This window comes from Phytophthora parasitica (assembly GCF_000247585.1).
Source record: "Phytophthora parasitica INRA-310 unplaced genomic scaffold supercont2.1, whole genome shotgun sequence".
In the NCBI taxonomy this organism is placed as follows: Eukaryota; Oomycota; class Peronosporomycetes; order Peronosporales; family Peronosporaceae; genus Phytophthora; species Phytophthora nicotianae.
In genome coordinates, this window is record NW_008634126.1 from 3,426,069 (window position 1) to 3,438,767 (window position 12,699).

Consider the following 12,699-nt stretch of genomic DNA (forward strand, 5'->3'; position numbering starts at 1 on the left):
CGTTATGGTGCAACCATCGTCGCGTCCTGCTCAACCTCAGCCTGCAGGGGCCCGTCGACCAGCCTCCACGCAAGCCGCAGTCGGACTGGACCCCAAGAAGCGACGCACAGACGGCAATACTGCTGATCCCGCTGCTCCAGCACAGAAGCCGCTGAATCGCAAGCGTTTCCTGCGGTTCCTCAAGTCACATGAGCTCAAGTTCGGATTAGCACCAGTAGCTCGAGACGAAGCCACGGGTGAGGTGACGCTCGTCGTCTGTCGCTTCTGTCAGCATTTCGGTCGTGAACAGCGGCCAGACAAGCAGCGTCGCTCCACAAAGAACATCAAGTACTTCCGGAATTCATTTCGGACAGACCAGTACCAACAGCACCACGAACTGTCGCACTGCGAGACGTGGAAGAGGTACCAGGCCTGCTCGGAAGACGAGAAGAAAACTTTCTTCCCGTTACCTGAGAGATCTACCTCAGAGACACAAGTGCCGGCTGTAAACCCGACCCAGAAACTCAAGGTGGAGTTGGCACCCGGCGAAGTTTGGGCACTAGAGCCCACACGGGAAGAAAGACAGCGGTGCTTTGATATAGCCCCAGCTATTGTAGAGTTGGTGGCTGTGTTGGCTATTGGGGCCACCGAGCCGACTGTGGAGAACACTATTGAGAAGCAGAGCCACCGCCTAATGGAACATGTGCACGAACCGACATCGACAACGGTGGCTAAATGGAGTCCCCCGAGCAACACCTTCCAGTCATGCAATTTAGTAGGGACGGTGATCGATCCCCTATACCGTGTTGTAGTGTACTCACGGTCACAAATTGACTGCCTAGTGGAACTGGCGGCGGCGGGGTTGTCATTTAGACAAATTTCCAGTGCGTTGCGGTCATTTCGGTCACACGCCTCGGTTTTGCTTCGTGATGTTGTCAATACCAAAAGATCACAGTATGATAACGCTGGAGCTACCGCGGACAAGCAGGTTCAAGGTGCACAGAACACAAGTCCAGAGTACAGCGAGGAACAGACAGCGGAGCTTGTACGTCTGGTCATCGCTGCGAACTTGAGTGTCACATCACGACTGCTGCGTAGCTGCTGGGCCTTTTCGCTGGTGCTTCGAGCGTGCATGGAACACGCACCGGTGCGATCGTATCTGGAGTTCCGCGTGAAGGTGTATGGCGGGGGCGCCATGCACAACGTTCATCTTATTTCTATCCCAGCGTTTGAAGGCAAGTGCAAAACGATGATGTACTGTACACTAGAGCGGGTGATGAATGTGGTGCTGCCGAACTGGAGACAGCGACTTATTGGCATAGCTACGGACGGCGACGCCCAGATGCCTGCTCGAGTATTGGATATTATTGCGCGTCTGCAACAAGAAGCAGCAACTCCTGTCGTGTACCGCTCATCCAGCGGCTGTCATCAACTAGACTGCATTGTGTCGAACTTCTTCTCGTCCCTACAGGGTGGCTGCTTCTTGTTGGTGTTAAAGGAATTATCTGCTTATATTCGTCGACAACCTGAGCTGTTGGCGCGAATGACACCCGCTCCTCGGTGTCCCAGAACTACCAGTAGTTCCATCAGCTCTAAGGAGAAGTGGGTCGCGCTGGGGAAGGAGACGAACTGGATCGCGACGCATCGCGAGTTGATCTGCCATCACCTCGACACCGAGAAACCTCCGAGCGCTCCGGATAGCTCTTGGTGGCTGTTTTTCGCAGCAGTGGACTGGGTCGCTACTCGTGCCAACGCAACATTCGACAAACTTTTGCGTAACCACGCCACTATTGCTGATCAGATTGCAGCGGTTGCTGGGTTGTCTACGGAATGCGCTACTGCTTTCCATGCTCTTGGTCCCTTAAACGACTCGCTCTTGCCTGCTGATCTGACCAGCAGCAAAATGTTCAAGTCACGCAAGGGTCGATTTGCATTGAGCAAACCAAACATGGTGGCGTTTATCAAGGAGAACGATGTAGCATCAATCGAGATCATCAACAGCGTCGAAGCCCCCATTGTTGACCTGGTCGCAGAAAACCTGGCACTTTGTGGCGTGAACATGATCGAGTCGCTACTGGAGCTCAGCATTGCTCTAGGTGATGAGCAGAGTCCTAGTTCCTCGAACAGAGGACCAAACACCCCGAAGCTGACGGAGTTCCTGCCACCGACGCTGCCACATGAGTTGGCACAGCTTAGTGAACGTGAGTTTACGTCTCTATTACAGACATATGGCCCCATGGTGCGCGGTTTCTTGTCCGAAGAGGATATGGACATGATGAGCCAAGAGTTTCAAGGTCTGCGTCGTGGCGCTGTGCGTGAGTCGGTGCTTAGTGCAGCACTTGGAAACTGCAACGAGGATACGCCGTTCGAAGAGGCTTGGGCTCTGACTGAGAACCGCTTTAAACTGCTCGAGTGCTTCGCTGGCGGATTCGCTAGTATATTTTCCTGCGCTCCTAGTGCCATTAGAGGCAGCACTAGCGACTTGGCACTCTGTCGAAGTGAAATGGACACTGCACGAGTGCTACTCGCCGACTTCGCGTTAGAAGGGTCTCTACATGCCCAGCAGTTCCCAGCGTTGATGGCGTTGAACGAGAAGCTAGAAACTGAGGCTAGTCGAAATGATGCAGCCTCTATGAAGGTAGTGTGAGTTGTCCATGCATCCTGGTAATTGAGGACGAGGATGTTGCCAATAGCTTCAACAGCAGTCAGTGAACCCAAAGCCAGAGTACACAAAGTTTACACAAGTTAACAAAATTTTGTTCACTCGATTTCGCATTTTACAAGAAGTTCCAGAGGCGTCGAGATGTCCCGCTTCCTGGCTGAACCCATCACGACCAAGACGTCGGAGAGCGTGTCCGCGCCCGGCATGTCCATCGGCAAGTCCAGCATGCAAGGATGGCGTGACACTATGGAGGTGAGACGCTTTATAACTTGATGATCAACGAATAGGAATCCGTTCATTGACACTTTATTTATTGTTTTATTATCTGTCAGGACGTGGACATTGTGCAGATCCCAATGCATCCGGCCGTACCGGATACTACCTGCGTCGCTGTATTCGACGGCCACGGTGGCCCATCCGTCTCGACGTACATGTACGTGAAGTTACGACTGCATTGTAATACATTTTAACAGTTCTGACTAGTTTTTTTTATAATTATTAATTATTTTACAGTGCGGAGAAGATCGTTGGGGCTATCACTGCAACCGGAGCCTTTAAGAAGGACCACAAGTCGCCGGAATCTCTAGCTGTGGCTCTGTGTGAAGGTTTCATGGCAGCAGACGAGATGCTAAAGGAAGATCCAGAGTATGCTACGTCCTGTGACGAGGTTGGCTCTACAGGCCTGTTTGCCATCATTACACCGAGAGATATTGTCTGCGCCAATGTGGGCGATTCTCGCTGCATTATGAGCAACGCCAAGATCGCGGAGGTGCTGCAGCTGTCTGTGGATCACAAGCCAGACTTGGAGTTCGAGAAGCAGCGCATCATGGCTGCGGGCGGCACGGTGTTCCGTGGCCGCGTGTGTGGTGGTGTGGCTGTCTCGCGTAGCTTTGGCGACTTGTGGTTCAAGCGCAATGCCGACTTAAAGCCCCACCAGCAGCTCGTGACGTCGGAGCCTTGTGTGCGCGTCCAGCGTCGTGATCCAGCGGACGAGTTCCTCGTGCTGTGCTGCGATGGTATTTACGACGTCATGAGCAACGACCAGCTGCGCAAATTTATTCGCAGCAAACTCAAAAACGGCGTCAAGAACCCCAAGGACATTTCCGAGATGCTACTGGACGAGTGTCTGTCCAAGGGCAGTCGCGACAACATGAGCGCCGTCATCGTGCTTTTCGAGGCCGCTCTCAAGAAGTAGCCCATGCATAGTTACGCCTGCGTTAGGCTTCGTTGCATTATTCTATCGTAATTGTGTTACACTGCATTCAACAGATTTCTGTTAAAAAAAAAAGTGTTTCTACTTCTGTAGCTGTGGGTTCGTGACGTACTCGTAATGTAAGCTGGATCGCAGTGACTCGATATGTTTTCTGGTGGCACCAACAAGGGATGCATCCACTTCATACGTTCCATCCACGTGCGGGAGTAGCAATGTCGGATAATTATACAAAAGCAGCATAAGCATCGGTCGGTAGGCTTGAGGTGCTGGAGCATTAAAGTCACCCCCAAGCTCCAATGCATAGCGGAAGCAGCGCACCACATCTGTGTCCACCAGTAACGAAGGCATTGGTGGTGTCTGGTGCTGAACCAGAAATTCCAGCGCCTGTAGTGCGTTCTGCTCAACACAAATCACTGCTGCGTAGGCTAGATACCGCAATGCAAAACAACACTGGAACCTCTTTCTTCTCGGGAAATACTTCTCCCAGCGACACATTCCATACAGCAAGCACTCGTGAACCTCTTCAGACAGAGTCATTGCGTTACCGTTTGTTTTGTCCGACGGATACAAAAGCAGCTTCATGATCTCGATCTGATTGTGCGCAGCAGCACAAGAGAAAGCATACCCAAGAAGCTCTTGAACAGCCTCCGTTGCTACTCCGTATCGACTCTGCAGATCCACCACACTCGATTGACACACCTCCACGTTTCCTTCTTCACACGCCTTCACCAATTTGTCCTCCAGTACCTCTTCTATCGTCACCATCGACTGTTCACGTTGAGGACGAAAAGCCTGCTTGTAAGTTAAAAAATCAATGATGTACATTAAAAAAAATTTTTGTCGTGCTGGCAAGATAGGCTCACTGATAACGTCAAAACATGAAGAATTGTTTATTGGTTTGATTTTTTTCCACTACATTTCCATCTACACTGCGGCTGGGAACGCCATCATGAAACTACAAAAGTCGATGAAGATGTAGTCGGTCAGGAAGTAGAAAATCGTGGCTAAGAAAATTGAGATGGGCAACGCTGGCAACGCCTTGTGCAGCACAGCCAGCAGGAACAGTGTTCCCCCAAGACCCTGTTCAGCAAAACAAAACAACAGTGGTTAGAAATACCCTCTTTGAGTAAACGACATGTTGACCGAGCTTACCATCACGATGCATACGAAGGTAACCGCGAAGGTTGAAAAGTCCTTAATAGCGGCACGACCGACCAGCACACTGTAGAAGATGAAGTCACCCAGACCCAGTTTGATGGTCTTGTCGTCCTCGCCTTCCTCCTCACGTTGGCGTTGGCGACGGTCACGTCGTGCCTGTACGGGGCAGGGCATGTCCATCGAGCACGAGCAGACGTAATACTTGTGGAAGATCAAGAGCCACAATCGATCTTGCGTCGGGAAGAATTTTTCCGCCACTTGTGGAGCTTTCCACGTGTCCTCAGGACTAAAAGTCTCGTAGAATTCTGTCAGCAGAGCCACAAGCGCTTCCATCGTCTCACACTCGTACGTAGTAAAGTTAGACTCGGCCACATTTCGAGGTCGACTGGAAGAAGACATGACTGGGATCGGAGACGAGTCTGTGCGGCCTGTCGTGGGTTGAGGCACCGGGATCGGAACAGGGGCTACCACTGGCACAGGAGGCGGAACACGAGTACTGTTCGTCACGGGAGTAGTACCGTTGTTGTGGTTGCTGGTACTCGACGACTGCGAAGTAGCAGACGACGACTGACGTTCAGTTGCGGTAACCTCGTCGGTCGGCGTGTTCTTAGGACGACGCTGTTCCTGTTCCTGTTGTTGACGCTGCTGTTGCTGTCTGTGGTGATTGTGTGATACACCGTCACGAACGTCCGCTTCGTAAAGTAGACCAGGCAATGGTGCTTGTTTCTCCTGGATAAGTCCAATGAGGTACTTGAGTGGGCCACACGGAGTCAAAACTGCACACAGATCGTAGCACGCGAACATGACGCAGAACGTGAAGGTCGTCCATTCAGGCCACATGGAGAATTGCCAGGCCAGGATGACGCTCACCATAACCAAGTACCCATTTTGCACAAATTTGGGTGTTCCTTTCTGGTAGAAAATGGAGATGACTCCCACAAAACCAAAATTGATCATCACGAAGAGAAACGTGGGCCAATCTACGGCCCAACCGAACTGATCGTTCACGATCTCATCCACTAATTGACCCCCGACGAAGCTTAGAATGGCGGTAGATGCGAACATGATGTAGCCACTCAGGAACTTCATGCAGTTGTACTTGTACAGCAGCGCCATACCGAACGTAAGCACCGCGATGGCTCCAATGATCACTAGAGCGTTTACTAGAGACTCGCCGATACCGGAGCCTCCACTACTAGAGCTGGAATTAGAGTCTCCATATACGAGGTACGACGACATGGACGCCTCGATGCTGTCGCTTCGGTAGTTGACGACTACGAGACTGGCTACGATCATCGTCACGCACACGGGGAACACGATGGCCCAGAAAGAGTTGATACCGTGCATGAGGTCATCGTAGCCTTCGCCCTGCGGCGCTGTGGGTTCCTGTTCGCTCTGTTCATTAGGCGGAGGTTGAGACGCCGATTGGCGACCTGGTGCTGGTGTGTCCCCACCATTAGGTGTCGTGAGCTTGTCGTAGTTGCCGCCGGCCAGCAGCGCTGTGTTGTCCGTGGGCATAGCGCCTTCCTCGCCGCGCACCTGTGCCATCCAAAGTCTGTGGGGGTCTGGTAGACGCTCGGTCTCAGGCAACTGCCTTGCTCGTTATGATGGCAAAGCTCCGTTCGATCTCACACTGAAAGACAGTTCCGTAAAGAATGTATGGGCATTCCCCTATCCACCGATTTGACTTGATATTTGTAAGGATCTACTACCCTTGTGTGGATTTTCCACAGCTGCAATAGGCGAAAACGGTCGCTTTAATGGCTACAGCTCGAAGTGGTGGATTTACTAAAGATGTTCACTACTAAAGTCGCATGAAACTATTGGGAGCTAGTGTTGCCTGGAGAGCATCGATGACTGCATCCCGTATCGGTTTCGATGGAGAAGATGATTGCTTCGTGAATGCGACGCGGCGATGTATTGACGATTGTATCGTCGTTAGAACGGGACGATCAGCCTACTCTCGAAATCTGTCGACTGGATCACCTGCAATTGAAGTGACAATGTCAATAGAGATCTTCCACCCAGTAGCAATAGTTGTTGAAGCGTACCTTGACAAAGTCATCGTAGATGAGAAAATCGCGGGACGGAGCCGAAGAGGCTTCATCCATGACGTGCTCGATCAACGTTTCCATGACCTAGGTTTTCAGCAAACCAGAATTTCGTTAGCGATAGATTTTTTTTTTTCTCTTCCTGATATGGACTGGAATGCTTGGGGTAGTTACCTCCTGTTGAGAACGAATGGCGTCGCTGTCGCTTTCGAGGATTTTTGGGAACACGAGAGCGCAGTACGCTCGAAGATCGTCACGTGAGATCTTGCCATCGCCATCGAAATCGTGGAGCTTGAATGCTTCTGCATCAATAGCAACAGGTCAATGAGGGCATCTCTTGCATGTGCGTGGACTGGAGGAGCACACACCTTTGAGTTTGGTATCTTGTGAGCTACTGTAGCTGAATATCTGTACGAACTTGGCAAATTCCTGCAACAAGCGCTCGAAATCAGCACCTGGTGATCTTGATCTAAGCATGTGTAGCTCGTGCTTACAGCAAATGTGATCGCCTGTGTTGCTGTAAGCTCCAATGACTTGAACAATTGATCTCGCAACGGGTTCACTGCAATCGCTGGCAGCGCATAGAATTCGTCCCTCGTCATATCTTCACTCTTCACCATCGTCTGATACTTCCGTCGAATGCGATGAATCTCTTTCGGAGGAACTACGAGCACAACAACAACGTCATACTATAGATCATAGGACTCTGCTCTGATCTTTCTTACGTGAGGTGATCATATGGATCTCCTCGACCTGTTCTTCACTCAAGTCACACGTCTCTCCTGACGACCACAAGCTGTTCACTATCCCCATGCTGAAATGAAAACTTTGCGTCTCTTCATTCCTATCTTTTTTTTCCTGTACTCATTTGGTAACCTGAATGTCTATCCGTCCTCGTAGGCCCATTCATGGCATTGCAAGCTCACTTCTACTTTTTTTTCTTGTTGAAATTTCCCTCAGCACTGCCAAGAAAATTACTCGCGCAGACGATCGATCTTGCGGAGACCGTTGAGTGCTGCAACGCGGTAGGCTTCGGCCAGTGTCGGGTAGTTGAACACAGCATTGCGGAAGTATTCAAGCGTGCCGCCAGTGGACATGACCACCTGGCCAATGTGAATAATCTCCGTGGCGCCCTCACCAATAGCATGAACGCCAAAGATCTTGAGCGTGTCTGGGCAGAAGATAATCTTGAGGAAGCCAGGCACACCGCCAAGCATCTGACCTCTGGCCAGCTCTTCATAACGAGCCACACCAACCTCATACGGCACCTGCTCCTTCGTCAGCTGCTGCTCGTTCTTGCCCACCATCGAGATCTCCGGCACAGTGTAAATACCGAACGGGAACACCTCGCCTGAACGCATACGGGTGCGTACACGGTCCGGGTCATCCATCTTCTTGTCGTCGGAGAGTTCCAGGTCGTTCAGAGGCTTGGACGTGCGCATATGCACCGAAGCAAGACGTCCCTGCTCCATCGAAGTCGATGCAAGGCCCGGGAAACCAATGATGTCACCTGCAGCATAACTACAGAATAAGCGCACAGGTTAAGTTCTTATGTTGTGTCATCCAGTGTAAGCCATAACGCGTACGTACATATGAGGCACCGCAGTCTGGAAGTTGTTATCCACCTTAATACGTCCGCGTTTGTCCGGCGATAGACCCACAGCCTCCAGGTTCAAGCCTTCCACGTTACCCTGACGTCCGACGGTGTACAGCAGTCCGTCGCCCACGACCGTCTTGCCACTCTCCAGATGCACGAAAACTTCGCCCTTAGGAGACTTCTCCACGCTCTTAATGGTCTCGCCAGTGAGGAATCGTGTTCCTGTCTGAGTCATGGAGTAACACAGCGCCTCGGACACCTGCTTGTCTGCCATGTTGAGAATCTCCTGACGTCCGTCAATCACCGTCACGTCCGTGCCTGGAATAATCGTCATCATCGACGCGTACTCCATGCCGACCACACCGGCGCCCACAATGATCAGGCGGCGCGGCACACTCTTTACTTTGCCCCACAGCAGCTCGTCACTGTCGAAGATCGTCTCGCCATCAAACGGGATGTCAGGACGACGCGCCGGCCGCGTGCCCACGCACACCAAGAACTTGTCAGCCGTTAACACACTGTAACACAAAATGATCAACGTATTAGCGCGACGCTCAGTATTAAATTCCTTAAACCGTGCCGTACCGCTTGCAGATATCAGCGCTGGAGTGGCGCTTAGCGTCCGTAGCCGTCTCGTACGACTCGTTGGACAGAACTGCGACCATATTCTTGCTGCCGGGCAAGAATCTAGCTGTACCGTTAATGAGCTGCACGCCATTACGCAGCAGCTGGTGGCGGGTGATGTCCGTCTCGGCGTTCTCCACCTTCCTAACGCGCTGCAAAATGTCCTCGACGCCGAAGCGCTTGCTAGGACCCGCTTGTCCATTGTAAAAGGCCTTGTGGCGGTAGCCTGTCAAGTGCAGCGCCGCCTCACGGAAAGTCTGTGAAGTATTACGTGGTTATAAGTTAAATCGAATCTTCAAATTGCTACTTCGGAAGTCAAAGCCGCACCTTTGAGGGCACCGTGCCCGTATGCACGCACACTCCGCCCAGCATATCGCGCTTGTCGATAATGGCCACGGACTTGCCGTGCTTGGCACTGTCGATGGCGCATTTCTGGCCTGCGGGTCCGCTGCCGATGACGATGAGATCAAAGTGCTCGCTGGCGCGCAACTCGCGCAGCGTGTCAGTCAGCGGCCTGTTCTCGGCTGGAGCCTCAGTGCTGAAGGCATTGGCAGCACGCAATAGGGAGCGCGCAGGGCGCGAGGCTGCCGTTACGGAGCGGCGCAGGAGCATGGCGAACGGATTCGGCAATTTGTGCGGCTGTGCCACCTTTTTACTTCGAAGTACCGGTAGACTGGTAGCTGGGGCCAAGTTAACCCAACGGCAAGGTTTATTTGGGTTATTCGGATCCAGCTGAAAATAGTCCGATTTTGGGTCGTAATAATATTACCTTGGTTGGATTGAACATAGTTCCAAAAACTCGTCGTGACGCATGTTGATTGGCTAGGATGGCATTCAGACGAAAAAAACCCATAATTTTTTAATGGTTTTTTTTCGTCTGAAAGCCATCCTAGCCAATCAGATCTCTCATGTCCCATAACACTCAACTAGAAAACTGGAACCTGGAAACAAGGTTACACAGGGTTACACTAAAGACCTCGACCATCGCTATAAGACAATGTTGCCCGACAACCTCGAGCCGGATACAACTGTATGACTTTGATCATCGACAAACGCAATTTCAGTGGCATTCTTTCTGGCCGCTTGATTCGGGTCAGATCGAATGTATTGAAGTACCTCAAAAATCCGAAGGCGAGAGTTGGCATGTGAATCACATAACTGCACAACGAGTTTTCCCATAGTTCAGCTCAATTTGTTGCTTTCCTCTAGTTCAGTAAAGGCTTTGGATAGAGAGTGTGTCTGCTTGTACGCGAACGTAGTCACCATCGTCCACAGACACATCGAGCCGATCCTCTGACTCAGAGCCTCTGTTGTCTGAGACTGAGTGAGTGAAGTTCGTACGTGGCGCGAATAGGGTATCGAAGGCTCACTCACGACGGTGGCATGGAGAGGCCATAGTAACTTCAAGTAATTTTTCTCAGCGCACTTGAGCCTGGTCGCGAGATTCACAGCAGCGGCGACAGGATAGAGCTTACTCAGTTACGAAGTTTACATGGTGACCATGGAGGCTACAACCAGTTAGCGCCTCGTGCCCCGATCAATGCATTTAGTTAGTCCTCAAAGGTCGGACACCTGGCAATTCAGAACTATCAAGCCTGAAACTTGAAAGTCAAACGAACTTCTGTCCAATCCGAGCACAATATCACGAAAAATGACCACTCATATGCCTCCTCTACTCCAACATTCCGATGCGTAAACACAAAAGTAGCATTAGCGACCCGGCACTGAAACAAAAACCAACACGCCGACCGAACGACATCCAAAACGCGAGAAGCTTTGCAGCGCAAGACAGCAGCACAGCACGCGTCTCCTTCTCGGCACTACCCGGTCGCCCACATCCGCAACAGGCCGCATAGTGAAGGCAGACACTCGCACCAGCACTCACGTTAATCTCCGCCTCGGTACGCCGTCATAGCCGCTGATCTGCGCACGTCAGAGAGGGAGATTCGAGAGGATTCCTTAAGCTTCTGACCTGCTCCGGCTTCAACTACAGACCGCGCAGCAAGACAGCGAAGGCGTCTAGCACCGCACACGGAGACAACCAGGTGCGCTCGCTCCTGTACGTCTTCTCCGACTTCTCCGACGTGAACTTGGTTCCCCCCTTAGCGCAGTAGGCGACTCGAGGATGGCAGACACAACCAAGTTAGGGTGAGTAAAGCATGCTACAGACAGTGGTGATGAAGATCTAGGCTGCTCCAGTCTAAGCGTGGCTGATGGAGCAATGCGATGGGAGAAGGAGGGGGCTTAGTGACTGACCACGTGTTCGATGTTTGTGTATTCAGAAAAATATTCATCGGGGGGCTCTCATACGAGACGACCGATGGTAAGTTACGCAGCTAAAGGAGAGGAGACAATGGGTCTAATGCTCTAATGCTTCGTATGTGTTCTATTGGCTGATGCTTTTCAGAGAAGCTCCGGTCATACTTCGGCGCGTACGGTACAGTGACCGACGCCGTGGTGATGAAGGACCCGATTTCTAGACGATCACGAGGCTTCGGCTTTATTACATATGCGGACCCTTCCTGTGTTGATAGAGCGCTGGCACAACCCAACCACATCCTAGACAGCCGTAGAGTACGTGATGGTTTGTGTATTCTTTCATGCCTGAGCAGGTTTAACTCACTGACTCGATCTTCTGCTATTTAGGTTGAAGCTAAGCGGGCTGTTCCTCGCGCAGAGAGCATGCGCGACATCGGGAGTGGCTCGTCGTCAAGTCGTGGCAATGGTAGCAGTTCAATATCCAGCATCAGCGCCAATAGTACAGTCGGCGCCACGAAAAAAATCTTCGTGGGCGGCTTACATTATGAAACCAAAGATGGTGCGTCTCCCCCATATATTGTACGATGATCACAAGCATTTGCTAACCTTGCATTGGCGTGATTTGTTCTGCAGCGGACTTTAAAAAGTATTTTATGCAGTATGGCAAGGTGGTGTCGGCTGAAGTCATGTTCAACCGCGAGACGAACAAGTCGCGTGGCTTTGGTTTTGTCATTTTCGAGAGTGAAGCCAGTGTTGAGCTGGTGCTGCAGGACAAGAACCACGTGATCGATGGTAAGTCCGTCGAGGTGAAGCGCGCCGTTCCGCGTACAGATGTGCCTCCTCCTCGGTCGGTCTCGTCTCGTGGGAACTCATTCAGCGGTCCCTCTGGGCCTGGCTCCGTGGGGAGTCTGGACGATGTGAGCACGGCAACAACGCCTCCAGTATCGCTTTCTGGCAGTGTATCATCCACTAGTGGCCTCGCTGCTGCGATGGGATCTGAGAAGTTGAGTCGCACAACTTCGGCTTCGGCTAATCTCATGCCGAATGGCATGTTGGGAGGTTACGCTGCTGCCGTTCGCTATGGCGGCCGGGGGTTGCCAAAGACCTCGAGCTCCAATGCCATGCTTCCTTCGTCTTCAGTGACGTCGCCTCGCCC

General features: G+C 51.8%; 7 protein-coding genes across 7 annotated transcripts; 3 read left to right on the forward strand and 4 right to left on the reverse strand.

Annotated features, from left to right (window-relative positions):
* Positions 1-4: 4 nt before the first annotated feature.
* Positions 5-2,626, forward strand: PPTG_00933 (hypothetical protein; the record flags this gene model as incomplete). The annotated part of the gene is made up of 1 exon (XM_008892509.1): positions 5-2,626. One exon carries the CDS (start codon positions 5-7, stop codon positions 2,624-2,626), a length of 2,622 nt encoding a protein of 873 aa, XP_008890757.1.
* Positions 2,627-2,782: 156 nt separating this feature from the next.
* On the forward strand, positions 2,783-3,836 carry PPTG_00934 (hypothetical protein; the record flags this gene model as incomplete). The annotated part of the gene is made up of 3 exons (XM_008892510.1): positions 2,783-2,893; positions 2,974-3,074; positions 3,155-3,836. The coding sequence occupies 3 exons, from the start codon at positions 2,783-2,785 to the stop codon at positions 3,834-3,836; spliced, it is 894 nt and encodes a 297-aa protein (XP_008890758.1).
* Positions 3,837-3,935: 99 nt separating this feature from the next.
* PPTG_00935 (hypothetical protein) lies at positions 3,936-4,619 on the reverse strand (the record flags this gene model as incomplete). The annotated part of the gene is made up of 1 exon (XM_008892511.1): positions 3,936-4,619. The coding sequence occupies one exon, from the start codon at positions 4,617-4,619 to the stop codon at positions 3,936-3,938; it is 684 nt and encodes a 227-aa protein (XP_008890759.1).
* A 159-nt stretch (positions 4,620-4,778) lies between these two features.
* Positions 4,779-6,560, reverse strand: PPTG_00936 (hypothetical protein; the record flags this gene model as incomplete). Its single annotated transcript, XM_008892512.1, has 2 exons — positions 4,779-4,934; positions 5,007-6,560. The coding sequence occupies 2 exons, from the start codon at positions 6,558-6,560 to the stop codon at positions 4,779-4,781; spliced, it is 1,710 nt and encodes a 569-aa protein (XP_008890760.1).
* Positions 6,561-6,950: 390 nt separating this feature from the next.
* Positions 6,951-7,683, reverse strand: PPTG_00937 (hypothetical protein; the record flags this gene model as incomplete). Its single annotated transcript, XM_008892513.1, has 5 exons — positions 6,951-6,998; positions 7,064-7,150; positions 7,238-7,365; positions 7,432-7,492; positions 7,558-7,683. The coding sequence occupies 5 exons, from the start codon at positions 7,681-7,683 to the stop codon at positions 6,951-6,953; spliced, it is 450 nt and encodes a 149-aa protein (XP_008890761.1).
* A 354-nt stretch (positions 7,684-8,037) lies between these two features.
* On the reverse strand, positions 8,038-9,896 carry PPTG_00938 (hypothetical protein; the record flags this gene model as incomplete). Its single annotated transcript, XM_008892514.1, has 4 exons — positions 8,038-8,584; positions 8,654-9,178; positions 9,246-9,541; positions 9,612-9,896. The coding sequence occupies 4 exons, from the start codon at positions 9,894-9,896 to the stop codon at positions 8,038-8,040; spliced, it is 1,653 nt and encodes a 550-aa protein (XP_008890762.1).
* Positions 9,897-11,409: 1,513 nt separating this feature from the next.
* On the forward strand, positions 11,410-12,686 carry PPTG_00939 (hypothetical protein; the record flags this gene model as incomplete). Its single annotated transcript, XM_008892515.1, has 6 exons — positions 11,410-11,432; positions 11,567-11,607; positions 11,692-11,858; positions 11,931-12,102; positions 12,177-12,460; positions 12,603-12,686. The coding sequence occupies 6 exons, from the start codon at positions 11,410-11,412 to the stop codon at positions 12,684-12,686; spliced, it is 771 nt and encodes a 256-aa protein (XP_008890763.1).
* Positions 12,687-12,699: the final 13 nt, after the last annotated feature.